We start from the raw sequence: 27,541 nt of genomic DNA, 5'->3' as shown, positions 1-27,541 counted from the left end.
TTTTGGTCCTTGCTGAGAGAGCTGGAGGAGAGTTGGATGGCTCCGCTTATGTTTATCCCACAAGTTGCAGGGGTACAATAGAAAAAGAATAAAAAAATGTTAAAAGGAGATGAGAAAGGAGAGTGTTGCAGACTCCGCAGTGTGGAAAGCCAGGAAAATTCCCAGAGCTGGAGGTGGGAGAGTGAGAAGGGCGGCGCAAAGGGAGGTGAGCCGGGAGGAGGGCAGGCAGGGGGGCTTTGGACACCAGCCGAGCACCCCCACCCCCTGGCTTCGGGCAGCAGATGAGGGGGCGGCTCCAGACTCCAGAGAGTCACCCGTGGGACCCACAGCAAGATGTGGCAGCTTATGGATCCGGGGTGTGAGACGTGAGGATGGTGCCCCAGGCTGTGAGTGTGGGGTTCAGGGAAGATGAACCGACCCTGGACAGTAAGGGGGAGCTAGAAGGGCAGAGTCTGAGGGGCAGAGAATGAGCTCAGCTTTGGGCACGCTGGGTTATGTTTGAAATACCAGCTTAAGGTGCCCAAGAGGTGATGGGAGTTAGAGGCTGGAGGTGGGAGAGATGGGGGTGAAGAAGCGGGTGGTGCTCAATAAGTGCTTGCTGATTGATCAGCTGGGAGCCGAGGGCTCCTAGAAGGAGGAGGGGGCTCTGACAAGCTGCAGTCCTGAGGCACGAGCCGGGAGGGGCCTTCAAAGGGCAGTCCCCTTCCTCCCCCTCCCCCTGGCTGGCACGTGTGTGTGTGTGTGCTCACCCCGGGGCAGCACACTTCAGACCAAGGTGAGAATTATCACACAACAGCTTGGAGAGAAGGGGGGAGTGTCCCAGCTATAAAGAGCGGCTCCCGTCTTCCACAAGGGGAGAGGGGCCAGGGGGCTTCTGTCTGACAAGTGCCGCCATGCCGGCCGCTATCCCGATGCCCCTGGTGCAGCTGCTCTGCCTCCTGGCTGCCCCCTGGCCCGCCCGGACCGAGAAACTCTTCCACAGTCGGGACCACTCGGACCTGGAGGAGTCCGTCCTGCACCAGGCCCAGCCCGTCACTGACCTCCACTCTGCTCAGGTAGGAGAGACCGCGCTGGGCCGACCCCCGAGCCTCCCCATGTGCACTCACAGCCAGGGTAGTCACGCACATGTGCACCCCCGCCCAGGACCCGGACAGAGAACTAGCCCCTTCCTCTGATCCACTCCTCCCAGTGACCAGCAGGCACTGCCTGTCCCAGCTAGCATCAATCCCCAAGCATTTATCGAGCACCTTCTGTGTGCCCCAGTGGGGAGGAAGAGTCCTAACTTGGGCCTCCGATGAGGCATTTGTAAAATGCTTCTGTAAATTGGCTGTAATGGCTAGTTTCTCTCTCTTTTTTTTTTCTCTTCTCTTCTCTCTGTTTCTTCCTCTCCCTCTCTTTCTCCATGTCTTCCTCCCCACTGTCTCTGTCTCTCCATATTTATGTTTTAAAATAGAGAGTAACTAGCTTTTATAGACAGTTTATATGTGTGTGAGTGTGTGTGTGTGTGTGTGTGTGTGTGTGTGTGTGTGTGAGTGTGTGTGTGTGTGTGGATTGCCATGGAGCTGGGAGGTCCTCCCCAGTTTGGCTGTTTTGTGGTATTTTAAAATAGCAAGAGCATCTCCTGTATTAATTGCTAGAAAGCAAGCAAGAAAGAGGAGGATAGTAGAGAGGAAGGAAGGAAGGAAGGAAGGAAGAGCAATAAGAGGAAAGGAAGAAAGCAAAGGCTTTTCCACATACAAATGCTTGATATTGGCCAAGTGACCGTGAGCACTATGAGTGAGCCGGGGCGCCCGCAGTTCTTGCACTTCCATCTCCTAGACCTCTGGAGCTAGAGGCAGGAAGAGTCTTCTGGGAAGCTGGGCTGAGGCTGTTCCAAGTTCACTGACTGCAGAGTACTTGGGCAAAAGCCAATAGAACAAGACCCAACAACCCGCGTCCTGCTCTTGTGTCCACACGATCACATAGAGCAAGCCCCCCCCCCTTTCTGAGGTCTCACTCTCTCCATCCATAAAATGGACCCTCCAGCTGCAGCAGCTCCAGGTATGCTGGGTTTCCTTCCTCCCGCTGAGATATTTAGCAAGGGAAGGACTCCCACTTAGCCGCCGTGTGTCCTGAAAGCCGGTATTTAGCGTCTGCTGTGCCAGGGATAACATGACAAAAACAAAGCCATCCTCCCGCCCTAACTCAGAGAACCACGTTCTTGATATAACTGGAAGCTGACCACGTACGCAGAAAAACGAATTGGACGAGCAGAATGTGGCAAAGTGAACCTTGAAGGAAGAAAAGGATTCGGAGAGGCTTTGGTACACAGTAGGCACTCAATAAATGCGTGCTAATTAAGAGAGAAAGATGAAATGCATTTCAGGCACATGCATGCAGCCTCTTACACAAATGGCTCCTGGGTAGGAGACGGGATGGCAGGTTGGCTCAGCTTGGCGGGAACATGGAAGGTGTATGGAGAAGTCCCCTGCAGGAGAGCTAGTGGGTCTAGGAGGCTGGGAGCCCATAGAGAAGCAGCTCAAAGCCTCACTTCTGCTCCCCCCCAAGTGTCCTGAGCCCTTCTCTCCAAAGACACCTTGAATCCGGCTTCTGGGGTTTTCCCCCAGACCTGGGGCTGCCCACCCGCCTCCTCCTAGAACAGGATCTCCTTGAGGGCAGGAACTGCTTTTCTCGCCGGTGCTGGTTCAGGGTGGGCGCCCAATAACTGCCTAGCACCCGCTGGATTGATGGGCCCCCAGCCCCAGTTTTCATCGCATAGAAAGGCAGCCGGGTGACGTTTGGGTTTTTGATTGCAGTTGTTCTTATCCAAATATGGTTGGACAGACCGGCCCATGGGGGGCACGGCTCCCCCCTCGGACGTCCTGGGGCCTGCCCCCGATGACAAACCTCCCGCAGAGCTCAGCGACCCCCGCGGCGTGCAGGAGGCGATTTCCACGGCCAGGCGAGGAGGGAAGCTCCTGGCGGGGCCTGGTGGGGACCCAGACCTGGCCAAGGCCATCGCCAAGTTCCAGTCCTTCAGCCAGTTACCGGTGACCGGGCAGCTGGACAAAGCCACCCTGGCGGCCATGAACCAGCCGCGCTGCGGTGTGCCCGATCGCCAGCTCCCGCAGGAACCGGTCCCACGGCCCGGGGCTCCTGGTGCGGAGCAGGGGGACGGGGCAGCTCTGGGCGCCGGCCCGGGGCCCGAGGGGCGGGCGAGGCGGTCCCTGCGGGCCCTCCGGCCACGGCTCAGGGGGCCCCCAGGCCTGCGCGCCTTCTCCAAGAGGCTGCTGAGGTGGAGGCTGGTCGGGGAGGGCTACAGCAGCCAGCTCTCCATCGAGGAGCAGAGGTTCATCTTCAAGATGGCCTTCCGGATGTGGAGCGAGGTCAGCCCGCTCAAGTTCAAAGAGGACCGCCTCTCTCCTGCAGCCCGCGTGGACATCAAGCTGGGCTTCGGAAGGGGTGAGTCCGGCCTGCGGCGGTCAGCGGACACTGACCATCTCTGGCTCCACGGCCCCTGCCTCCCAAAGCTCCGCCAGGTCATTCAGGTTCCCCATGCCTCAGTTTGTTCATCCGTAAAATGGGTTGTTGTACCAGACAAGATCAGGGATCCTTTCAGCTCGATAGACCCAGATCTGTGATCCTGATCTCTGCCTCCTCATCTGTGCAAGGCACGGGCCACAGCTTTGGCTCTCTGCTCCCATTCTTCTACACTGGGGCCCTTTTGTCAGCCTCTGCTCCCCCAGACAACACACACTCTCACACACACACACACACACACACGTCACAATCTCACACACACACACAATCACACACATATACATTCTCACACACATACATACACAATCACACAATCACATACACAATCTCACACACATTCTCACACACAATCACACAATCACATACACAATCTCACACACACAATCACACACAATCACATACACACTACACACTCACACACAAACACACTACACACACACACACTACACAATCTCACACACATAATCACACACACACACATTCTCACACATACACACACAATCACATAATCTCACACACATAATCACACACATACACATTCTCACACACATAATCACACACACACACATTCTTACACACATACACACACAATCACACACACATTCTCACACACATACATACACAATCACACACACAATCTCACACACATAATCACACATACACATTTTCACACACACACACACAATCACATACACAATCTCACACACATAATCACACATACACATTCTCACAATCACACACACAATCACATACACAATCACACACACAATCACACACAATATCACACACACATTCTCACACATACACACACAATCACATACACAATCTCACACACACAATCACATACACTACACAATCACACACACAATCTCACACACATAATCACACATACACATTTTCACACACACACACACAATCACATACACAATCTCACACACATGATCACACAGACACATTCTCACACACATACACAATCACATACACAATCTCACACACTCACCCTGGTTTATCTGAGCTGTCTCCACTCTCCCAGGACGACACCTGGGCTGCAGCCGGCCGTTTGACGGGAGCGGCCGAGAGTTCGCCCACACCTGGCTCTTTGGGGACATTCACTTTGACGACGACGAGCACTTCACCTCCCCCAGCAGTGACAACGGGATCAGCCTCCTCAAAGTAAGAGCCGCCCTGAGCGGCGGAGAGTGTCGGAGCCCTGGGCGGGAGAGCCCCGTTAGCTCCGGGAGGTGGCTCCCCACAGCAAGTCCCCCTTTCTTTTCCTCTTTAATAAATAAAAGTCCTGTTAAAACCCGGCAGAGCACCGGGCCTGAAGCAATGCCCGGCTTATCCGCGTCACCGAAAGCCGAGGGGAGAAGGCGCTGACGTCTGTGCTCCTCTCCTAGGTGGCGGTTCACGAAATCGGCCACGTCCTGGGCCTGCCTCACCTGGACAGGAGTGGCTCCATCATGCAGCCCAGTTACATTCCCCAGGAGGCCGGACTGGAGCTGGACTGGGCGGACAGGAAAGCGATACAAAGACTGTACGGTAAGAAGGCGCCCACCTGCGGCCACCGGGAGGACTTGGGTTAATTAAATTAGTTACCCTGTGCCCCAGGACATGGTGGAGGAGGGCAGGGCTGGGGGTGGGGATGGGGGGCTCCTGAGCAGGAGCCTTGGGCTGTGGACTTGACGTGGGGGTCCTTGCGGCTGGATCTCTCCGAGGTGCCAAAGTGCAGAGTTGGAGATGGGAAGAGGCGGGAGGAGGAAGAGGAGGAACAGGAGGATGGGGAAGAAGAGCGGGGATGGGGAGTGGGAGAGGGAAGCCTTTGGCGGGTCCCGCGTACCCTCTGGCCAGCAGAGTCCAAAAAGCGGGGGTAGAAGTTCGTTTTCTCAGGGCCGGAGTTCTGGGGCCATAGTCGGTCCATCAGGATGGGTGGGGGCTGCGGGAGCCTCGCATTACTGCTGCACAGGGAGCCACCAGGGCGGCCCAGCCAGGAGACCATGGCCCTGAGGGCGGGAAGGGATGGGAAGCGCGGGGAGCCTTCGCCTGCGGAGGGACCGAGCTCCGGCGGAGCCCCCTGGCTCCCACTCCCGCCGCCGGCGCCTCTCCCGCAGCGCGTGTCGGGTAGGGGGAGGTGTCCGCGGCTCTGCCGTGGGCGAAATGTCGTGCCGTGGTCCCAGAGCTCACAGCTCTGCCCATGACAGTGGATGTGCCGCGGCCCCTCCCACCTTTGCCAGCCTCATAGGAAGCAGCCAGAACCAGCTGGACGGGTCCTAGCTGGCATTTCTCTAATCAGCGAGCCGGCACTGTTTTAGTTGTCTAGAGCCTGGTTTTCTAACCTTGAAAACTGCCCGTTTCTCTGGGGGGAAAAGGGGGAAGGAAGATGATAAGCAGAGTGTAGAGAGAACCTTAAGGAGAAGGCTGGGAAGTGGGGTCAGTTATTGTCTCCAATGACTCAGATCATCTAAACCCATCTTCTGTCTACCCATCCATCATCTATGTCTGTCTGCCTGGAGGCTAAGCTCTCCAGCCTCTCTACTTGTCTCTCCTGGTTATCTGCCGCACTCTGTCTCTCTGTCTTTCCTCTTTCCTTCCTCATTCTCTCCATCTCTTTCTCCTTCATTCCCTTTTTCTCTCCCTCCCCTTCCTTCTTTCTATCCCTCTTGCCCCCCCTTCTTTCCCTCTGTCTCTATCTTCATCCCTGTTTATCTCTGTGTCTGTCTCTGTTGCTGTCTGTCTCTCACACACCCCAGGAACTGCCCATTGGCTGTTTCAAATTGGATATCCCACCGGCATCTCCACCCCCCCCCCAACCAGAGCTCATTATCTTTTCCCTCAGGCTCATATTCCTCCCTCTCATCACCCAGTTAATTAGGCGACTTTGTTGCTTCTGTTTCCCAGCTCCCAGCACCTCGTGACCATCCCCTCCTGTCTCCCACATCCCTATCTCTTGTCTGGGCAACAGCGAACAGTCTCCTACTTGGTCTCCCGACTCAAGATTCTGCCCACCGCAGTTTATCTTACAAGTAGCCCCAAGTGCCGGCCTAAAGCTGCCTGTGTCTTCCCGTGACTCCAGGAAAAACTACAAACTGCTGCCTGCCTGGCGTTCAGGGACCCTTGTAGCTCCCTCTTGTCCTTCCTTCCACCCTCCGTGCCCATGCCCAGCATTTCCCCTTTCCCACAATTCATTTTGTAGATTGCCAAGGGGCACGTAAAGCCTTGCACATCCTGAGCCTGGTCTACCCCATGCTATGGATAGAGCTCTGGGCCCAGAATCAGGAGGCAAATTCAAACCTGACCTCAGACACTTGCTAGCCATGTGACTGGGCTAATTGCATAAAGTCTTGTCTGCCTCAGTTTCCTCAATCATAAAATCGGGAACTTAATAGCATCCAACTCCCAAGGTTGTTGATCAAATGAGATACATAAAGCACTTGGGACAGTGCCTGGCCCACAGTACGTGCTTGTGTTTATTCTTTCCCCTCCCTCACTCTCAGCCTTGACGCTGGCTGCCCGATGCTTGGACTGTCCGCTTCCCCCTTACACTGCCCCAAAGTGCTCTGAATGGAGACTTTCCTGATACAATGGCTAGTGCCTTCTCTCTTACAGAATGACCGTTTGGTACGTGTTTGTATCCCTTCACTTTATGTGGTAGGCAGGTAGGTGGATGGATGGATGGGGGGGCAGAGAGAAGGATGGCTGGCTGGACATGTAGAGAGAGAGAAGGATGGATGGCGGACGGGTAGAGAGAGAGAAGGATGGATGGCGGACGGGTAGAGAGAGAGAAGGATGGATGGCGGACGGGTAGAGAGAGAGAAGGATGGATGGCGGACGGGTAGAGAGAGAGAAGGATGGATGGCGGACGGGTAGAGAGAGAGAAGGATGGATGGCGGACGGGTAGAGAGAGAGAAGGATGGATGGCGGACGGGTAGAGAGAGAGAAGGATGGATGGCGGATGGGTAGAGAGAGAGAAGGATGGATGGCGGATGGGTAGAGAGAGAGAAGGATGGATGGTGGATGGGTAGAGAGAGAGAAGGATGGATGATGGATGGGTAGAGATAGAAGGATGGATGATAGACCGGTAGAGAGATAGAAGGATGGATGATGGACCGGTAGAGAGATAGAAGGATGGATGATGGACCGGTAGATAGATAGAAGGATGGATGATGGACCGGTAGATAGATAGAAGGATGGATGGTGGACGGGTAGATAGATAGAAGGATGGATGGCGGACGGGTAGAGAGAGAGGATGGATGGCGGACGGGTAGAGAGAGAGAAGGATGGATGGTGGATGGGTAGAGAGAGAGAAGGATGGATGGTGGATGGGTAGAGAGAGAGAAGGATGGATGGTGGATGGGTAGAGAGAGAGAAGGATGGATGGTGGATGGGTAGAGAGAGAGAAGGATGGATGGTGGACGGGTAGAGATAGAAGGATGGATGATAGACCGGTAGAGAGATAGAAGGATGGATGATGGACCGGTAGAGAGATAGAAGGATGGATGATGGACCGGTAGATAGATAGAAGGATGGATGATGGACCGGTAGATAGATAGAAGGATGGATGGTGGACGGGTAGATAGATAGAAGGATGGATGGCGGACGGGTAGAGAGATAGAAGGATGGATGGCGGACGGGTAGAGAGAGAGGATGGATGGTGGATGGGTAGAGAGATAGAAGGATGGATGATGGACCGGTAGATAGATAGAAGAATGGATGGTGGATGGGTAGATAGATAGAAGAATGGATGGCTGGACATGTAGAGAGATAGAAGGATGGATGGTGGACAGGTAGAGAGAGAGAAGGATGGATGGTGGACGGGTAGAGAGAAGGATGGATGGTGGATGGGTAGAGAGAGAGAAGGATGGATGGCGGACGGGTAGAGAGAGAGGATGGATGGTGGATGGGTAGAGAGAGAGAAGGATGGATGGTGGACGGGTAGATAGATAGAAGGATGGATGGCGGACGGGTAGAGAGAGAAGGATGGATGGCGGACGGGTAGAGAGAGAGAAGGATGGATGGCTGGACATGTAGAGAGAGAGAAGGATGGATGGCGGACGGGTAGAGAGAGAGAAGGATGGATGGCTGGACATGTAGAGAGATAGAAGGATGGATGGTGGATGGGTAGAGAGAGAGAAGGATGGATGGCGGACGGGTAGAGAGAGAGGATGGATGGTGGATGGGTAGAGAGAGAGAAGGATGGATGGTGGACGGGTAGATAGATAGAAGGATGGATGGCGGACGGGTAGAGAGAGAAGGATGGATGGCAGACGGGTAGAGAGAGAGAAGGATGGATGGCTGGACATGTAGAGAGAGAGAAGGATGGATGGCGGACGGGTAGAGAGAGAGAAGGATGGATGGCTGGACATGTAGAGAGATAGAAGGATGGATGGTGGATGGGTAGAGAGAGAGAAGGATGGATGGCTGGACAGGTAGAGAGATAGAAGGATGGATGGTGGATGGGTAGAGAGAGAGAAGGATGGATGGCTGGACAGGTAGAGAGATAGAAGGATGGATGGTGGACCGGTAGATAGATAGAAGGATGGATGATGGACCGGTAGATAGATAGAAGGATGGATGGCGGACGGGTAGAGAGATAGAAGGATGGATGGCGGACGGGTAGAGAGAGAGGATGGATGGTGGATGGGTAGAGAGATAGAAGGATGGATGATGGACCGGTAGATAGATAGAAGAATGGATGGCGGATGGGTAGATAGAAGAACGGATGGCTGGACATGTAGAGAGATAGAAGGATGGATGGTGGACAGGTAGAGAGAGAGAAGGATGGATGGTGGACGGGTAGAGAGAAGGATGGATGGTGGATGGGTAGAGAGAGAGGAGGATGGATGGCGGACGGGTAGAGAGAGAGGATGGATGGTGGATGGGTAGAGAGAGAGAAGGATGGATGGTGGATGGGTAGAGAGAGAGAAGGATGGATGATGGACCGGTAGATAGATAGAAGAATGGATGGCTGGACATGTAGAGAGATAGAAGGTTGGATGATGGACCGGTAGAGAGAGAGAAGGATGGATGGCGGACGGGTAGAGAGAAGGATGGATGGTGGATGGGTAGAGAGAGAGAAGGATGGATGGTGGACGGGTAGAGAGAAGGATGGATGGTGGATGGGTAGAGAGAGAGAAGGATGGATGGCTGGACATGTAGAGAGATAGAAGGATGGATGGTGGATGGGTAGAGAGAGAGAAGGATGGATGGCGGACGGGTAGAGAGAGAGAAGGATGGATGGCGGACCCATAGAGAGATAGAAGTGGCTGCTTTTGCTGGCTCCTCTATTAGAACACAAGGCCCTGGTGGTAAAGACTGTTTATTCTCTGTACACGTGCCCAAAGGCCCCCGCAGCGCGCAGCATATGGCCGCTGGCAGTCAGTGATTATGAACGTACCTGTGTAGGTACCTGGGCTCTCCCAGGAGACGGTTCTTTGAAAGGAGTGACTTTCCCTTGTTCCTTCGGTGCTTAACTCAGCATTTTCCCAGCCAAGCTTGGGCTTGACAAGTTCTCCTGGATTATTCCTCATTAGGGTCATGTGAAGGACCTTTTGACACCGCCTTTGACTGGATCCGCAAAGAGAAAACCCGCCACGGGGAGCTGGTTGTGAGCTTTAGCACCTATTTTTTCCGCCGCGGCTGGTACTGGCTTTACGAGAACCGCCACAACAGGACCCGCTTCGGGGACCCGATCCTCACTGCCATTGGCTGGCGCGGAATCCCCTCTCAGGGCATCGACGCTTACGTCCACGTATGGACGTGGAGAAGAGACGAGCGTTACTTTTTCAAAGGTACTAGTTCTTTGGGGCTGGTTCCATTTCTGCCTTCTCCAGCAATTGGACTAACCCGGCTTTCCCGGATGGTGTCCTGGGGCGCAGCCCTGCTGACCCCTGGGAGAAGCCCCTCCTAAGAGTCCCCCCCCCCACCGAGCGGGCAGATCAGTGGGGGCTTAAAAGCTACTCTGATGGAGAATTCCCCAAACCCGGAGAAACCACACGGCCTCCGCTTCTCAGTCTTCATCACACGTGCTACAGAAGGGGGTGGGAGGCCCCTGGGAGGGTGGTCAGGGGGACAATCCTGTCTCTTCATTGGGAGGAGGGGCTGCAAACCAGGAAAGGCCCAAGCACAAGGACGAGGGGAGTCCAAATCCAGAAATGGGCTTTCATCGTTAGCCCCCCTAAAAGGCTGCTTAGAAAAATCTTCCTCCCCCTTCACCCAAGCAGAGACAGTAATCTAAGGCAGCCCCCAGGTGCATCATTGCCTCGGGATGGAGGCTTGAAGGGAACCTCTCAGTGCTGAGAACCCCCCAGCACCCCCCCCCCCCGACCTCGTGGAGTCTTCACTGTGGAGGGCGCCTCGGGCTGGGGCTGCTGGGCCCAGGCTGATAAGCCCTACTTAGGGGCCCCTCCAGGGGGGCCAGTGTAACGCAGCTTTCCCAGCACTGCCCTTTTGCTTTCCTACAGTGGATCTCGGACATTTTCCATAGAACGGCTTAGGGAGAAACGCTGGACGTGGGAGACTCGGCCCCAGCCCGGCTTTACTGCCAGCGAGAGGAGGCCCCAGGCAAGGCGCCTTGCCCGTCGTCCAGTTTCTTCTAATTTTGTAGGTTTGGGGGCACATAAAGGCTGATCCTGGAGCCCGGTGCCTGGCACGGAGCGGGCACTGGAGTCATGCTCTCCCCTATTAGCCACCACGGCACTCCACAGCATCTTCCAGCTCAGCCACGCTGGGAACACGAGCCCTGTGGAGCACCCTCTCATGGCTGTCCCTCTGTTGGGTCATAGGGCATCACTTCTGGAGGTATGACGGTGACACCGACCGCGCCTATGCCAAGGATGCCCGCGGGCAGAGCTACCCCCGGCTGATCTCGGAAGGCTTTCCCGGCATCCCCAGCCCCCTGGACACGGCCTTCTACGACCGAAGGACCCAGCTCATTTACTTCTTCCGGGAGTCTTTGGTGAGCAGAAGGCCTTCTCTGGTGTGCCATGGCCGCCTGGGGGCCAGGGGCTGGGGTCTCGTCCTTGGTGCCCACTCGGGGGCTGGGGCCTCGCACCCTCCATGCCCACCTAAGGGCCAGAGCTTTGCACCCCTGGGGGCCAGGGTCTCACGTCCTTTATGCCCGCAGGTTTATGCTTTTGACGTGGCCGTAGGCCGAGTGGCCAACTCCTACCCAAAGAGGCTGGTGGCTGCATTCCCTCCCGCAGCCCCCCCAGACCACCCCTTGAGAGACCTGGACGCAGCCTACTTCTCCTACGCCCACGGCGCCCTTTTCTTTTTCAAAGGGAACTCCTACTGGAGAGTGGTGAATGACCAAGACCGGCGGCAGAACTCCTCCCTGGCACTCAACGCGCTGCTCCCCAGAAAGCCCATCTCCCAGACGTGGTTCGACATCTGCGACGTCCATACTTCCTCCCTGCAAATGACGGCACAGAAAGCCGACCGGCCCATCTAGGAGACGCTCAGGTGAGGAGCCCACGGAGGTCGCTCTGGACGGCCGCAAGCGCTCCGAGGGTGCCCAGGTCACGGTCGCCCTTGGGCCCAGGGTTCCTGCCTGAGGGACAACTTGCCAAGGGGAAGGCGATGTCAGTGCTTTGAGGGGGTGGCAATGGAGCTCCCTGCAGCCCAAACCACAGTCTCGGTGCACACTTGGGGTTCTCGGCCCAGAAGCTGGGGCAAGCTCCAGTTCTCGTGGGAGTTTCTCCGAAGCTGCAGGGGAAGCCCGCGGCATCTAGAAACCTGTGGTCGACCACCCACCTCGCTATCAGTGAAGCAGTCGAGGTGCCCGGAGGGGCACGGCGGCAGAGCCTTGGACCTGGAGCCTCCTGAGCCCAGGTGTTAGAGCCCTCGCAGAGCTTCCTTTTCCCAGCTCGCTCTAATGCCCTCACCCTCTGTTTTTAGGATGGGATGGCAACTTGGAGTAGAATGGGCTCGAGCACAGGGATCTCAAAGTGCACTTTGGAGGCTGGCTGGGTACTTTCCCTTCCATTAATAACAACTACAATCGGAACATCAAAAACCATTTCCCATTTTCTTTTTTTAAAAAAATTGAGAGCTACAGTGTTTGATGTGGAATGATTTTAATGCAAGATTACCATTGGGAAAACAGAATATTTAAAGAAAATCCCATAATGCCAAATTTTTATGAGCATTTACCCTTGGAAAGGACCTTAGACTGATGCACTGGCAGACATTCAGTACAGTTCAGAGGGCACTGACCTACAGACCTTGACCCACACCCAGAAGCAACAGGTTGAACCACTAAACACAGGCACCCGATGCCATGAGTGCCACGTCCACCAAAGCCACAGTGAGATTTCCTCCACCAGAGCCTTACGGGTCTCGGCCCCAGGACTCAGCCAGAGTTCTGGCTGCTGAGGGGAGGGCCATAAGGCAGGAGGCAGCGTGGGGGCAAGGCAGGAAGGACAGCGTCACGCCCTGCTGAGACTGGACGGCTGGGTGACCTTGGGGAAAACACCTCCAGAACCCGGCTGGACCTGCAAGATGCTAAGACGGGGCCTTCTGGGGGAATGTCTGCTCATAGCAGAGGCCGCAGCTTTACAATCTGAAGAGACGCGACAATTCCCCAATGGCCAATATCTAGGGAAAGGACCATTCATGCTTCTCAGGGGCTTTTCAACTTTACTTTGAAGGGAAATGAAGCGACCAAGTGATTCTGATTAAAAATTCGGTTCTCATGCTTGACAGTTTGCACACAGAACTTAAAGAGGACCCAGGGCAATAAGTTTGTGCAAATCTGTGTCACTGATAAGCTACAGGTAGAAACAGATGGTGAGGATCCCTGTGCTGGAGGAGGGAGAGTGAAGAGGAACTCAGAGCTGGGCGACGCAGGGCACCTGCCTTTAGTGGGGAACATCCCAGGAAGGACTTGGGCGAGGGAAACCGGCCTGGCCATCGGGAACCGGCCTGCGGGAGTGCGGCGGATGTCCTGGGCCCAGCCCCAGGGTTCCTGCCAGAACACCGCCTTCTACCTGCTCCGACGCAGCCAACGGAGCCGAGGGCACGAGAATTTATGAAAAAAAGAAATTTGTCTTTGCCTGAAACTTAAGAGTTCCCATAAAGAAATGGCCGGGGGCTGTCAGAAAGAGCTGCCCAGAGCGCTCTGTACACGGCTACCTCAGGCTTTCCATCCTTCACCTCGACTACAAGTGCTCCCTACTTCAATTGCCTTAAAGGGAGGGGCTGAAAGGGAAAACACTCCAAAAATGGATACGTCTATTCTTAATAAATAAATTTATTTATTTAAAATATCTTTCTTGCCTTTTATTCACAGTTTCAAGTTCAAAAAGAGGGATAATAGCATCTTCTTTCTTGATCAACTGCCATATTAAGTCAGAGTAGTGCTAAGACTTTTGGAGCACGAGATAATCAAGCCAACTGCCCAATAGCCCAATTGTGTCTGAAAACTCCTGTTTTGAAGTTAAAAAAGGCACCTGTTTGTGCACGGTCATAACTGTGGGAGAAGGAAACAGGGCTGGCTCCACGGGCAGCTTCTGAATGTACTCACTCCACAGGCCGAACCTGCCACTGAGCCCAGGCTAGCGCCACTCCCCGCCGAGCGCCAGCTCGCCCCGTTCTAGGGGAGCGTTTAGTCATATGATCACCATGAGTCTGTCCAGGCCTTCGGGGGAGCCCGACCGGGCCCCCCTCTCAGTGCCTCAAGTGCCAGCTCCTCCCAGCCAGCTCAGAGTCCGCCAGTCCCAGGAGGAGGACAGAGGTCTCCCCTGCCCTTCCCCACAGTCAGGGCGCATTGTGTCTCTCATCATAAATTAAACTAAGCACCGCACGGACGAACGGACAGCCCCGGCGCCCGCGGTCACAAGGCACTGGTCACACGTTGCTGTCGGCCGGCCGGGCCGCTCAGGGGGGTGGGGGCGCGGCTCCGCCTGGCTCCTTGCCGGCGGAGAGCTGGCCCATCAGGTGGAGGATCACGTCGATCCTCTGCAGCAGGCTGGTGTGCTGCTCGGCAGTGGCCCTCAGGAGGTGGGAGTAGGCCTGCTTGTTGGTCTGGAGCAGCCCCTCCTCGTCCTCGCTGTGGCTGCGGGGAGAAGAAGCAGCGGTCAGTGACGCAAGCACGCGCGTGCCCATGGATGAGCGTTTCCGAGCAGACCCAGACGGAAGTGGCGGCCCAAGACCCGTCTCTGCCCGGCCCTCTCCCGACCCCGTCGTCACCGACGGGTTCTACTTCTTGTCAACCCCCCAAGTCCAAAGAGTGGATTTCTTCTGTGGGTTGTGGCCCAAGGGCTCACGCCGCCTCTGGCTGGCCAGTCCAATTCGATTCTGGTCTCCTGGGGATCCTCACTCTAGAACTGTCTCCAAACTTCGGAGAGTTTGTAGGAGATTTCCTAATTTTACATTGTTTTATCCAGCATCACCAAAGCACTGGAAACCTGGGAGAGTGAGGGATGCCCAGGTCCACGGGTCAGAATTCGAAAACCTCCAGCCCTACGTCGCAGACACCGAGTGGCCCCCCCCAAAGGCCGCCCCAGAGGGCTGGACCACGTGGTGCGACAGGAGCCGTCAGCGGGGTGTGAGGGGGGCCCCGTTCTTTCCTGACAGTTCTCAGGACGAGCCCTTTCTACATGTGGCAGCCACCACAAACCTTGCGGGACTCATTATGGGAAAGGCAAGGGGGGAGGGAGGGGCTGCGATCTCCCACGAGCTGCCATGACTCACTGGGATCTCTGGGGCACGTGGCTGGTGTTTGTAGTGGAGGCAACAGCGACTTGTGAGCCCTGCCCAACCCCCTCCCACCACTTCATGCTGCCCCAAGAACAAGACGGACTTCCCGCCTTGGAGCTTCTCAAACAAAGGAAGTCTGTGCTCTCACAAGGGGCGAAGAACACTGAGCAGGCTATAGAACGGGGACGGGCTGGAGCGGGCTACTCGGCACTCACTGGGGCCGGCCGGCCTCGTGATCCCTCAGTGGCGCAGCGCGCGACCAGGACTTGTCCTCACAACCGTGTCCACGAGCACGGCGGCCTGTGGGCCCGTCAGCCACCTCAATTCCAACCACCAGCTCTTCAGTTTGACTGAAGGACACCAACAGCTTCATTAAAACCTGCCAGAGCACGTCACTGTCGTCTGACGGTCTTTTCTTCCTGTAAACCTGACCGAGCCCTCAGTGTCCAGGTCTCTTCAAAAGAAGCCCCCGGAACCTCGGTTCCTCACGGAGAGCCTTGCAGGGCCGTCACCTGCATTTCTGTAACCGCACTTTGTCCCAGCAATAAATAAGTCCTCACCAGGCCCAGAGGAACCAACCAATCTGCTGGCACCGAACGCCAACACGTCACAGAAGCCCTCTGCCAGAAAAGCAGGGCCCAGCGCTGAGCAACGTCTGCTTCCGTGAACCAGCTCGGCTGCGCGTGTCGCAGAAGTCCCGGACTAACTGGGCTAAAATGCCACAAAAAAAAATCTTCCTTCACAGACCTGGGGGGCCCATGGCGGGCTGCGGGCGCACAGAGGCACCTGAGGAGGCACCGAGAGCTCGGAGCAGGGGGGCCCTGTCCCACTCTCGGAGGAACCAGACAGATTACTTCAGCCCTTCACTGAAGGTCAGAGACCAGGCCCCTCCATTCCTCGGAGGCCAGAGGTAAGACGACAGCCTGCGCCACCTCTGCAAGCCCTGACAAAGCCAACAAAGCCCCCACCCCGGAGACCCAGACCCTCAGCCCTGCTGCTGCCACCTTGGCAGGCTCACCTCCCCCCGACCCCAAAGGGCCTCTGAGCTCACAAGTTACTGGACCCCATTCACAGAGAAGGCCGAGATGCTGCAGGGGACAAGTACCAGGCCCAGAGCCGGGGACACCCACTGGGCGAGGCGAGCCTTTGCTTTCCCCATCTGCAAAATGGGGGGAGATCCCCGGAGGTCGCAAGAGCCTGCACTGACCTGGCTTTCTTTCTGGCCGCGGACAGCAGCTTGATGGACTGCAGCAGGAGGAAGGCCAGGCGCGACTCAAATATGCTGAGCAGCTTCACGACCTCTTCGCGGTGAAGGCTGGCGGCCGAGGGGTCGGGGGTCGAGCCGCCCTCGCTCTTGCTCTGCAAGGGAAGTCGTCCTGTTCTGTAAGTGCCGCAGCTCAGAGCACTTGTCCTGGGAAGGAGCAATGGCGCCCCCCGCCCCCCATGCCCCTACTCTTCAGGAGGGGCCTGGCCATCAGTGTGACCACAACACTGCAGCATCCCGCACACAGTAGGTGGCAAGAGCTCTGTTGGGGGAGGGGCCAGTGAGCACCGAGGGAATTCTCTGAGACGATGAAGGGGGGGCCTGGCTCTCCTAGAAGAACCAGCCCCGGGGCTGCCCAGGCCAAGCTCGGGCCTCTGGCCTCCCACCTCCATGGAGTCTCAGGTCCCAGCGGTGCTGCTCACGGCTTGAGCGTTTTCCAGGGACGGCTCACGGAGCCGCCATGACACGCTTGACTCGGCTATTTCAAAATCACACAAGTGACCCACCTTGGGGGCAATGCAACGGTACAGTGGATCGAGTGCCGGCCCCGGGGCCAAGGCGACCCGAGCTCAAGCCCAGCCTCAGACACTCACCAGCTGGGAGACCCTGGGCAAGGCAATGAACTCTGCCTCAGTCTCCTCATTTGTAAAAATGAGCTGAGAAGGGAATGGCCAACCACCCGGATTTCTCTGCCAAGAAAACCCAAATGGGGCCACGAAGCGAGACACCGAACCCTCCATGAGCTCCAGGACCAAGGGTCCAAATGTGCGTCACGAGACTCGGCCCATCTCGGTTCTCATTTGGTAAAATGCTCTTTGCAGAACACAGGCCGCTGACGCAAAAAGTGATCCTCGGGCAGAACCCGTAGCACGCGCTTTCCTTCGTGACCCGTGGCTCACCCGTCAGAGGGACTCTCCTCCCGATCCCCTTAGCAGCTGGGAATGGCTGCACGCCACAAATAACTGCCCAGCGGGCACCCTCACCCCCCAAGGGACCCGCTGGGCCTTGGGGAACGCTAGCCATCCTCACGGAGGACACATGGCAGTTTTCCCAGGAGGCTTTTTTAAAAATGCAAACACAAACTCATCTTTACTCTGCAAAGTTAGGGGTCTTCTGGTTTCCTTGCCAGCTTTTGTCCGGGTTTTACCGCCCAGTCAGCAGCAGTCCCCTCCCCAAGCTGTCCTGCCCACCCCTCCCACTCCCCGTGCCCCCTGACCTGGTCACACTCCTCGGTGAGCTCCTTTCGGATCAGCTGGAACGCTCGCTCAGTTTTCATCATGATGTCCAGGGCCCCAGACAAGGTCTTCAGTTTCCCCACGCTGCTGTTCTGACCTGCAAAACAGGACATGGGAGCTGCACATGAGCTTTCCCGGCCCAGGTAACGCGCAGCCGGACTGCCGAGTGAATGGGGCCAAACCCGAGGGGCGCTGCCCGGGGCCGGCAGAACCCGTTATCATGGGAGTGGAGCGGTCAGGCCACGCCTGGAAACGACTAGGAAGAGTTCAGACGAGTGAGGGCCACGAGGAGCCGGGGCAACCCGAGCAAGGCCGTGGGAAAGAACAGAATTCGCACTCTGAGCGTGCCCCCTTCCTTCCCAGAACCGAGGCCCCCTAGTCAGACCAGGTTCAGGAAGCGTGGGCCTCCCCAGGGCACAGCCACATGAGACACACGGGCTGCCGCGTCTATCGGATAGGCCCGCCTTGCCCGAGCCTTTCCCAGATGTCCTCCCCACTCATTAGCCATGGCTCCTTCTGCCTCCCTTCCCCCTGGCACTGAGAGCCTCCTGTCTCTTGATGGCAGGGCTCCCAGAGGCCGATCCGCCACGTCCTCAGAAAGCCGCTAGCACAGTGCCTGGCACAGGGCATCCCTGGACGCACTAAGAGGCGGATGAGAAAAGGGGGCTACCAGGCATTAAGGACAAACTGTGCAGAAGTGGGAGGAGGGCCCAGGCCTTGAGGCCATGTGCCCGGGCGCGTTCAGGGAGGCCCGAGAGCTGGGGGCTGCCAACAGGGGAGAAGGCTCGAGGTCAGGACCAGGAGAAATGATGTGGCACAAAGGGAAAATGGAGGGGCCTGCCCCAGAGGCTTCCAGAGTCACAGGCGGCAGCCGAGACGCCCCTGCTGCCCCCACCGTGTGTGATGCAGCAGAACTTGGGCAGGATCACCCTCAGCCCAAGGTCACAGAAAGTCAATAAAAAGCTCGGCCGTATCCTGCGGTCCAGGCCCCCGGGGGCAGAGTCTTCAGAGAGCCAGGGGGCCCCTCCACAAGCAGGGCCGCCCGTGCTGCCCTCACCACCCCAGAGTAAGCCTATGAGATTACGTCAGGAGCCATGTGAAGTGGGCGGCCATTGAACCCCTGGTAAAAGCCCCTCTTTCCCTTCCCAAAAGTCCCTTTCTTTGCCGTATGGCCACACCGAGCCACGCCCCCAGACACTTTCTGCACCTTCAAAACTGCACTTAACCCACTGCATCCCTAAGTGAAAGAAAGAAACAGGCAATGGCCCCGCATGGTTCTTGGGTAGGGCCAGAGCCCCTAAGAGATCCCAGAGGGCCAGTGGATCTCCCACACTTTGAGAGGCCCCTGGGGGCGTAACATGGTCCCCTCTGACCTCCAGCTCCTATGCTTCTCCGCCAGTCTCCGCTGGACAAGGGGTCAAGCAAACCCCCCAGTGGATAGAAACAAGCCCCTCACCCGGGTCATTGGAGGCCGCTCCACCAGCAGCAAGAACGGCTTCACGAGCCCAGGGCAAGACCCCCCGACACTCCCCCCAATGACTCACTGGCCATCTGGAACTCGGCGAAGGCCACCCTCTCCAGCTGCACGCGCAGCAGCTCACAGGGGGCGTCCTTGAGCAGCTGGAAGAGCTTCACGGCCTTGCCGTAGTGCAGGTCGGCCAAGACCCGGTGCTGCTTGCGGAGGTGCTCGTCCCCGACCTGCCATTGAAAGGGAAGCGATGGGACCGCCCGCCTCGGAGCCCCGGGGCCTGGGACCCAGCCACCATCAGTCCGAGTCTGGCTTCAGACTCCTCCAGCCGGCCCTTCCCGGCCCCCCATCCCTCACATCCACTGAAATACCCAGGGCCCTAAACCAAGCCGGGAAAGAGCCAAGGCGGGCGGGGGCCCATGTGCGGTGCAAGGGCCCTGAAGTCCTAGAGGATGGCGACCGAGTGCAGACACGTCACCCTGCCACGAGACTGGGCGAGCGGCCGTCCACCCCAGGCCCCATGACTGGAACGCCCCCAGAAACGAAGGGCCTGTAGGGGTCGGGGAGGCCCGCACCTTGGGTGAGGCGCCTTCCCCTCCGCCCGAGGTCCCCAAACAACCGCTAGAGGGGAAGGAGAGGCCGAGGGACGGGAGCTACCAGCTTTCCCCGCACCCGGACACCCAGAGTCCATCTGTGGGACCCGAACCAAAGCCTCCCACGGGGCGGCGCTCGCACCCACGACGCGGAGCTGGGGGAGGGGGGAGGGGGGAAGGGCCAACCTGGTTCCTCAGGCAGCTGTGGTACATGGACGCCAGCCGGTGGTGGATCGTGGCCGCGCGGTACTGGCAGAGCGGCTGCCGGGCCGAGGTCGTGTCCACGTCGCAGTATTTGAGCGATTTCATCATCGCCTCGCTAACCTCCTTCTCGACCTATCAAAGGGGACCAGGGTGAGAAAGGCGCAGAAACCCAGCTGCGCCCACGGGATGAAGCAGCAGCTCCCGTAACTTACCCCACTGAGCCTCAGCTCAGCCCGGGGGAGCCTCCTGCTCCCACCCCCATAGCTCTGGCTCCCTCTGGGGGTCTCCTGTGCGTGTGCACACAAGGAGCCCCACGGCCCCGTGCGGGTCAGACCCAGCGAACAACATGGGAGACAAGCCCAATCGGGGGGTCGGAAGCCCCTAGTGGCCCCGGGAACAAAGGCCTGGGTGGGGGCCCAGGGGGCTGAGAAGACTTGGGAGTGACCTGCTCCTGAGCCTTTCTGGACAGCGGGGCGTAGTCCTGCTGGAGGGTTGCCATGGTGAAGTAAGTGGTGGACAGCTCCCAGTTGACCGAGTCCCACACGGCGGGGTGCACGTCCCTCGTGCCCAGTGACCGCAGGGCCTTCAAGTAGTAATCGATGGCCTGTGAAGAGAACGGCAGTCACCCCACCCGTGCCCCAGGGTGCCAGAAGGACTTTAGGGAATGCTCAATTTGAGTGAAGAGACGAGGTTCAGAGAGGGCCTGACCCAGCCCCTGCCTCCGGCTGCTGCCCTCGCCGCCGCGCCCAACCCGCCCAGACTCCAAGCCAGTTCTCTACCAGCTCTACACCCCATAATCAAACCCAAAGGCTTAAAGGTTCTTATTTCCAGGCCCAGCTTTAGTCACACAGCAGCAGAGGGTCTCCTCGGCACGACTGGGGAGGGGGCTGTCCCTAACACACCTGGCCAGGTTTCCAGGTGTCCGTGGGGGCCCAGGTTGATGGCCTTCAGAGGCTCCTTTTTGCAAATGACTTCAATGCCCTGAGGGGATGCCAAGCTTACCCCAACCCCAGGAGAAAAAAACAGATCTTCCTAACTACCCCCCCCACAGGCGCAGCTTGATCAGGCCCCTCTGGGATGAAAGCTGCACTTGCACTGGAGAGGGACACAGCCCAGAGCTGCCGCCCTGGGACTCCTAAGCAGCCCCTCCATCCCCCAAAGATGTGTCCAAGTGGCGCGGCGGGCATGGGAAAGGGGCTGCTCACCAGACCATGGGGGACACCCCAATGGCCGGCCCGAGGGCCCTTCATGTCCTCAAGATGCTGAAGGGACAGGAGGAAGGCCTCCAGCGCACAGAGGAGACCCAGAGAATCATTTATCAAACACCCGCTACGTTGGAATGGGGATGGGAGGACAGAAGTTTACTGTCCTGTCCCTGCTTTTGAGCAGCCCCTCCATCGCCTGGTGTTTGGGGTTCCTCCGCAGCGACTCCCCAACCGTGGGGGCACCTCATGCAAGGAAACTTCTGGGACACCGGGGCACAGCCCGACTTCTAGAAAGTCTCCTCTAATGGCTGAGGCTGCCAGGGGTTGGGCCTCCCTGCACAGATGCCAAATGAAGGACTTTGTGACTGACCCGGTCTCTGTGAGGGCCCCAAAGGGAAGAGACACCTCGATGGCCGGACCCTCGAGTCTTTCCAGCCTGGCTGACTCAAGAACCGTCACCCCCATGCCGTGAGGAAACCGAACCCGGGAAATCAGAGAGATCAAAACTCGACCCTGAGAAACCGTCTGAGGAAACGAGCCAGATTTCACGGAACGGCCGCCCGCGCCGGGGTCTTTACCGACTTACTGATAAAAAAAATCATGACTTTGGCTCCCTGGGGCCAAGGGCTGGCCCTTACCTTGTTATAGTACAGTGCTTCTTCGGGAGAGAACTCCCGCCTCGCGTCCTCGCCGCCAGCGGCAGCGGCGGCGGCACCGTGGGCCTGGGCGCAAATGCGCATCAGTCTGCCCGTGTTGCAGAGCAAGAGCGCCGCATTCGTGGCGTCATTGATGGATTCAAAGTTGTGAATTCCCTTTTCGAAACAAGAGAAGCTTTTCTTCCACAACTGTTGCTCTGCGGCCGACACACTTTTGCTCACTTAACAAAGGGGGGAAAAGCCGTTTTTTCCACAGCTCCTCTGGTGCCCAACCCACCCAGAAAGCGCCTCTCTCTCTGACCCAAGGGCCCAGGACGAGGACCATGGAGTGGCCCCTGGCAATCCTGACTCAGCATTTCCCCGCCTGCAAGAGCATTCTTCCAGATTGGGAGGGCAGGGAAGTGAGGAGGTGGGGAAGCATTAATGCTGAGACCAGCCACAAGGCCCACGCTGGCAGGGGCCACGAGCCACTCCCTGCACTCTGCGCCCCGAGTTGGTGCTCTAGACTTGGTGACCAACTGCGCCAAGGAGGGCCCTCCGCCCACCCGAAGACCTCCCACAAGCAGCAATGGGGTCCTCCCAAGCCTTTGGAAGAGATGCCATCACCCACTTCTAGTCTGGGCGGGGGACGTGGGAGGAAGAAACACTTGCCCACTCTCTCCGTCTGGATGGCGGCGGCCTGATTCATGTAGAAGACCCCGATCTCGTTCCGGATGTTGCCCATTCTCTTCAGCACCTGGACGTAGTGCTCGGGATTCTGGCTTTTTAAATCACTGAACAGCAAAATCTCATTAGCAGCTTCGTAGCATTTGCAGCTGACAGAAAGTTGGCACTCCAAGTCTGTGGAGAGGTCGGTTGCCCAAGCAAACCCTTTAAATAAAAAGAAACACAAGGAACTATCATCACCGGGCCAGGGCTGGACATCACACTGTGGGCAGGATCAGGAAGAGGCCGAACAGAGATGCTCACCTAGAAGCTAGCTCCAAAATATGAAAAAACTTTCTCTTGGGACAGACCGATTCATTCTGCACCGCCCAGGCCAAAGTGCCATGCGATGCCCCAGTGAACCAGCAGCTGGAGAAGGAGCTTTTACTGAAGATGTGAATGCCTCAGGCCCAGAAGTGCCTACTGTGTGTGAGCAGGGCACCAAGAGGGACCGACACGGAAATCCTGTCAGAAGCTTCTACCACCAATTTCTTGACCTACATCCCTGGCACAAAGAATCAGGGAAAGAGGTGCCAGGCAGGTTTCTGGGCAGGAAGCAGACCCGGAGACCTCCTGCATCAGGAGAAAGTAGCACAGAATAGCTGTCACTGCCAGTATCTGATGCCCAGCGAGAAAGGCAGGCAGTACCAACAAGGAAGCAGACAAAGCAAGATATAACGGAAACGCTGGTAAAGACTCTCCTGAGTTCTAGGTGCTGTTTTGTGCCAAGGCCATCCTTAACTTCAAGGAGCTTCCATTTAGTCTGAAAGCTGCTGGGGGGGAGGGGGTGAGTGGGACCAGGCCAGGGGATCGAGCACGCGAAGATGCCCATGAACCAGCAGGTGACAAAGACCAAGGGGAAGTCTGCGCCATCAGAGAGGATGAGCAGAAGGATCAGGGAGAACGTGATTTTCTCTTCTCTCTGGTGGGACTTGATGGGGGAACTGGGGGCTATCCCACTCCCCTCATTCTGCTTTGTCCCATCATGTTTGGGGAGCAGGGGAGGCAGTGGGATAAAGTAGGATATGAAGGTGATTTAAGAATCTGTGAAGTTCTCAGAAACTCCAAATAAGGCACCAGACTTAAGGCACAGGGCAAACAGGGTTTGAGGCACAAGGGGAAAGACGAAGAGTCTAAGGTCCTGAGGAGGCAAGGCTGACAGGAAAGGAAGAAAGCACGTTCAGTAACGTCTCCCCCGTGGCAGCCGCCATCACCCTTAAAATGGATTCTGTGGAATCCATGAGAGGCCCTGCACTTTTACCTACGACCATGGGCGTCACCTGATGACACCCACACGAGGAAGTTTCCACTGTATCAAAGGGTATCTCTGGCACTGCCAGTGCCCAGAACCCCAAGGCTGTCACAGACGGAGTGAACCCGAGAAAGCTGCGCTCCCTTCCTTCACACTTCTCCCCGGCACTAGGTCATCTGGTCACCCTCAGAGAATTAGAGCACAGCCCCCCAACCCCTAGAAGGTAATTATATCCTCCCCAGAGGGGACAGATGGGAGAACCTTATAAAGAGAAGAAAGGAAAAAAGGAAACAGATATTCTTGGTCCAAGGATCACCTTGTAAGGGGTGAAGAAGCTCGTGCTAGGTGCTTTAACAAGCGTGTGACGGGCAGCTGGATGGCACAACGGGCAGAGCACTGGCCCTGGGGTCTCAGACACTCTTCTAGCTTCCTAGTCCTAGTCATCTAACCCCCAATGGCTCACAAAACACACAATCCCAACCACAAATGTTCGTGACGTCAGGGAGGTGAGCCCGTGACGTGGGAGCGAGGAGGCCGGGCAAGATCGCCCGCCTCACTTTGTCCTCCTGAGGACAGCTGGAGACGGAATGGGTCTCAGTCTGACTGAAGCGACCCCTCGGTGACTCGGGCCCAACGTAGCCCACTGAGAGCACCTTAGGGCACAGTGGGGCCGAGTTCAGCCTTAGGCGACAGCCAGATGAGCCCAGGGAGACAGTAAAAAGACCCCTTGCTAGGGCTGCTGACCCCAAACCAGAGGAGAGGTTAAGGTCCTGAGCCCAGCAGCTGCTCTCATTCACTGGCGCCCGGGCAGAGGGGGCCGTCTCTCCCGCGGAGCCCGGCTCGGCGGCCTACCTTGGCAGCTGGACTCCCTGTGCAGGCTGTGCAGAATCTCCTGGTCTTCTTTAGTCTGATAATTAAACTCCTCCAGGTAGGCGGCTCTGTTATTTGCATTCTGGGCAAGCATTAACTGGATATCACCACAAAGAGTCAAATACTGAGAAAGAAACAGGAGGACTTCAGAAAGCATATTGGTGCAGAGGCAGCAATAAGTATCTACGTGGAAATTGAGGAGGGAAAAGAAACAACAATTAATGCTCCTGCCCACGCGGCACTGCCCCCGCCCCCACGGGCACTGGCGGCGCCACCCCTCGCCCCGCCAATGCCCGGCACGCGCACACTGATCAAATCGGGCCCAAGTGGCAGGAGGGCCCTCGGCAGGACTCGCACTCGAGCTGAGCTTGGAGCCCAAGATGGGGCGGCTGCGCAGGACAAGCAACGGGCACGGCCTGGGCCGAGGCACGGAGGCGGGAGGGGAAAGCAGGAAGGCCCCGCGGACTGGGCAGAGTCCGTTCCAGGGAAGGGGTGACGTGAAACCAACCGGTGCCTCGGTCCTGTCAAATGGGGAGGGGAGAGGGCGAGGGCAGCCTCTGTGTGAACGCCCCCAAAGCGGGTGCAGACGTGAGCCGCCGGGCAGGCAGCACCCACAGGATGGCAGGCAAGGGGGAAAGTGAAATTGGGGGGGGGGGGGGAGGCGGTGAGAAAAAGCAACTTCGTTAAGTGCGGAGAGGCAAGGCAGGAAGGGGCTGGGGGGCCTCTAAGAGGGGCCTGGGGGGAGGGTCCCTGCGGCGCAGAAGACGAGCGTTACTTAAATGCTTTGGAGGGCTCTGACAGAGGGAGCCAGGTTTATTCCTGGTGGCCGGGGGCATTACAAGTGTGCACGGCTCAATATGGAAGCAGGGAGGCCTGAGTTCAAGTTCAGCCTCGGCCCCCTGGCTCGCTGCGTGACGCTCAGCTGCCATAACCCCTCTAAGTGCTGCTCGGAGGCTCGGTCAGCGACAAGGCCTCTCATCGCTGCTGCCCGCAAGGGGCTTGTGGGGGATGGGAGAAAGTGGAGGGGGGGCCTGGGAGAGCAGGCCGGTGTAGGCCACCCAGGGCTGGGCCCCGGTCGGGGGAGGGAGGAGGTCCAGGGAGTGCTCTTTAGCCTGGCCCAGTCCCCTTCCCTGGGGCACCACTGAACCTGTTTGGTGCCCATCCCACAGCGGGGGGCCTTCTCCCCGGGCTGGAGGTTGGTGGCAGGGCCTCCATTTCAGGGAGGGGCTGTTCTTTAGCCCCCACCTCGCTCCGCCTCCTCCCCTACATGAGGGCCCTCTTCCTCGCCCACAATGGCATAGGGCCTGGCACACAGTAGGTGCCCGGGAGAAACACCCGGCCAGCCTGCCAGAGAAGGCTGACGTCTCTCACAAGTCTCCCTCAGCTCAGTCCTCCCACCACTCTGCCCCTTGGCCAGGGGGCTTCTGGAGGGGACAGGACGGTGGAGGTTTCCAGGAGACCTCCTGAGGCTACAGCACCCCAGGATCTCATGCCAGCCTCAGTGTGAGCAGACTTCCCGCAAGCCTCCGTGGATGACCGTTGGTGGGCGCCCCCCCCCCCTAGCTCGGAGGGTGGGCTCTCCGTCACTTACCATGGCTCTGCAGAGCCAGCTTAATGTAGCGCAAGGCCCGCCCGTACTTCCGCAGGCTCATGGCGGCGTCCGACAGCACGTAGTAGGCCTTGGACGACTTGAGGATCAGCTGCAGTTTCATTTTATGCTGCCAAGACCCCGGGGTCATTCCGGACTGGCTGGAACAGTGACCTTCCTGAAGGGAGCCCACTAGGAGAGAGCAGGAACACCGGGTCAGGCAGCCTGGACACCCCGGGGCAGAAACCTGCTGAGTGTCGCCATTCCAACAGTGTGCCCGCGCCTGCTCGGACAATACAATCTCACATTCACAGCCAGGATGCCCGAGTCTGGGGGGGTGCTCTAGCCACTGTGCCCCCTGCTGGGCTGAGGGAGAGGACGGCATCAAGCAAAGATGCCCTGGGAACCACTGGATGCAGTTTCACTAAGTGGAGATACGGCCCAACGGGGGCTGGCACCCCTGGTGTCCCAGACGGAAGAAAGCCCGGGGTCCAAGTCCCATCACGAGCCTCACTGGCTGTGGCACCCCAGGTTCTGGGCAGCTCTCGGGGACCACAGGTTCCAGACTTGAACACCAGGGAGTCCACCTGGGTTGGGACGGCAGAGGGAGAGGGGCAGCAGTGCAGAGGACGAGATGTCCGTGTGGCACAGCTGCAGGACTCGCCAAGGATGGCCTAAGACTGGACAGATGCCCTGGCTTTAGACAGGGTGGCAGCTCGAGACCCCCGGGGAGAAGGGGGCAGCAGCCAGGTATCTGAAGCCTAGGGTTAAAGGGGAAAGGGGTCGTGGAAACACCATCACATATCATGGCTACAGAGCCCATGTCCGGCTCTCGGCTTTTATCTACGTGATGGGCTCCCCCCCCACCCCAGAAGCCCAGTGATAACCCGGGATGCCCCGAAGGACAGCCAAGGGCCTCGGGGTCACACCACGGGAGCCTGGATAGGAAGACTCAGGGAGAAGGAGAGCAGCCTTCCTTGGAGGGACCGGCCCCAGCCCTCCCGCTGGCCTCAGGGCGAGCCCGCCCGCGCCGTCCCCAGAGGCAGAGTCCTGGAGGGATTCTCCAATTCCTATGTGATCTAACTTATGTGAGGAAGGAAGTCCAGCTGACAAGGAGGAACAGCTTTGCTGATGTTTGGGGAGGGGGGCTCCCAGGGAGAACAGCTGTCAGGGCCTCAAGGAGGGCCCAACATCTGCCCAAGAAATCCGGCGCCCGCCAGCCCAGAGGCTCTTCGGGCTTCTCCCATTTGCAGCAGAAAGCTTTCCCGGCCGTGTTCAAGGGCTAGTC

General features: G+C 57.7%; 2 protein-coding genes across 2 annotated transcripts in view; one reads left to right on the top strand and one right to left on the bottom strand.

The window, feature by feature from the left end:
- Nucleotides 1-308: 308 nt before the first annotated feature.
- On the top strand, nt 309-13,718 carry MMP21 (matrix metallopeptidase 21). The gene is made up of 7 exons (XM_074297151.1): nt 309-1,055; nt 2,796-3,441; nt 4,553-4,692; nt 4,917-5,058; nt 10,047-10,304; nt 11,298-11,470; nt 11,639-13,718. The coding sequence occupies exons 1-7, from the start codon at nt 894-896 to the stop codon at nt 11,963-11,965; spliced, it is 1,848 nt and encodes a 615-aa protein (XP_074153252.1). The 5' UTR covers nt 309-893; the 3' UTR covers nt 11,966-13,718.
- A 29-nt stretch (nt 13,719-13,747) lies between these two features.
- Nucleotides 13,748-27,541, bottom strand: part of EDRF1 (erythroid differentiation regulatory factor 1) — a 31,381-nt gene continuing 17,587 nt past the window's right edge. The window contains exons 16-25 of the mRNA XM_074297133.1: nt 26,257-26,445; nt 24,648-24,848; nt 22,490-22,708; nt 21,821-22,059; nt 20,423-20,581; nt 19,960-20,109; nt 19,257-19,410; nt 17,694-17,809; nt 16,421-16,572; nt 13,748-14,569 (exon numbers count right to left, since the gene is read on the bottom strand). Coding sequence (XP_074153234.1) covers nt 14,392-14,569; nt 16,421-16,572; nt 17,694-17,809; nt 19,257-19,410; nt 19,960-20,109; nt 20,423-20,581; nt 21,821-22,059; nt 22,490-22,708; nt 24,648-24,848; nt 26,257-26,445 — 1,757 coding nt within the window. The 3' untranslated portion in view covers nt 13,748-14,391. The remainder of the gene's footprint in view (nt 14,570-16,420; nt 16,573-17,693; nt 17,810-19,256; nt 19,411-19,959; nt 20,110-20,422; nt 20,582-21,820; nt 22,060-22,489; nt 22,709-24,647; nt 24,849-26,256; nt 26,446-27,541) is intronic.

Source organism: Sminthopsis crassicaudata, chromosome 2 (genome assembly GCF_048593235.1).
Source record: "Sminthopsis crassicaudata isolate SCR6 chromosome 2, ASM4859323v1, whole genome shotgun sequence".
NCBI lineage: Eukaryota > Metazoa > Chordata > Mammalia > Dasyuromorphia > Dasyuridae > Sminthopsis > Sminthopsis crassicaudata.
The sequence above is the reverse complement of the archived record's forward strand: the minus strand, read 5'-3'. Positions and strand labels throughout refer to the sequence as shown.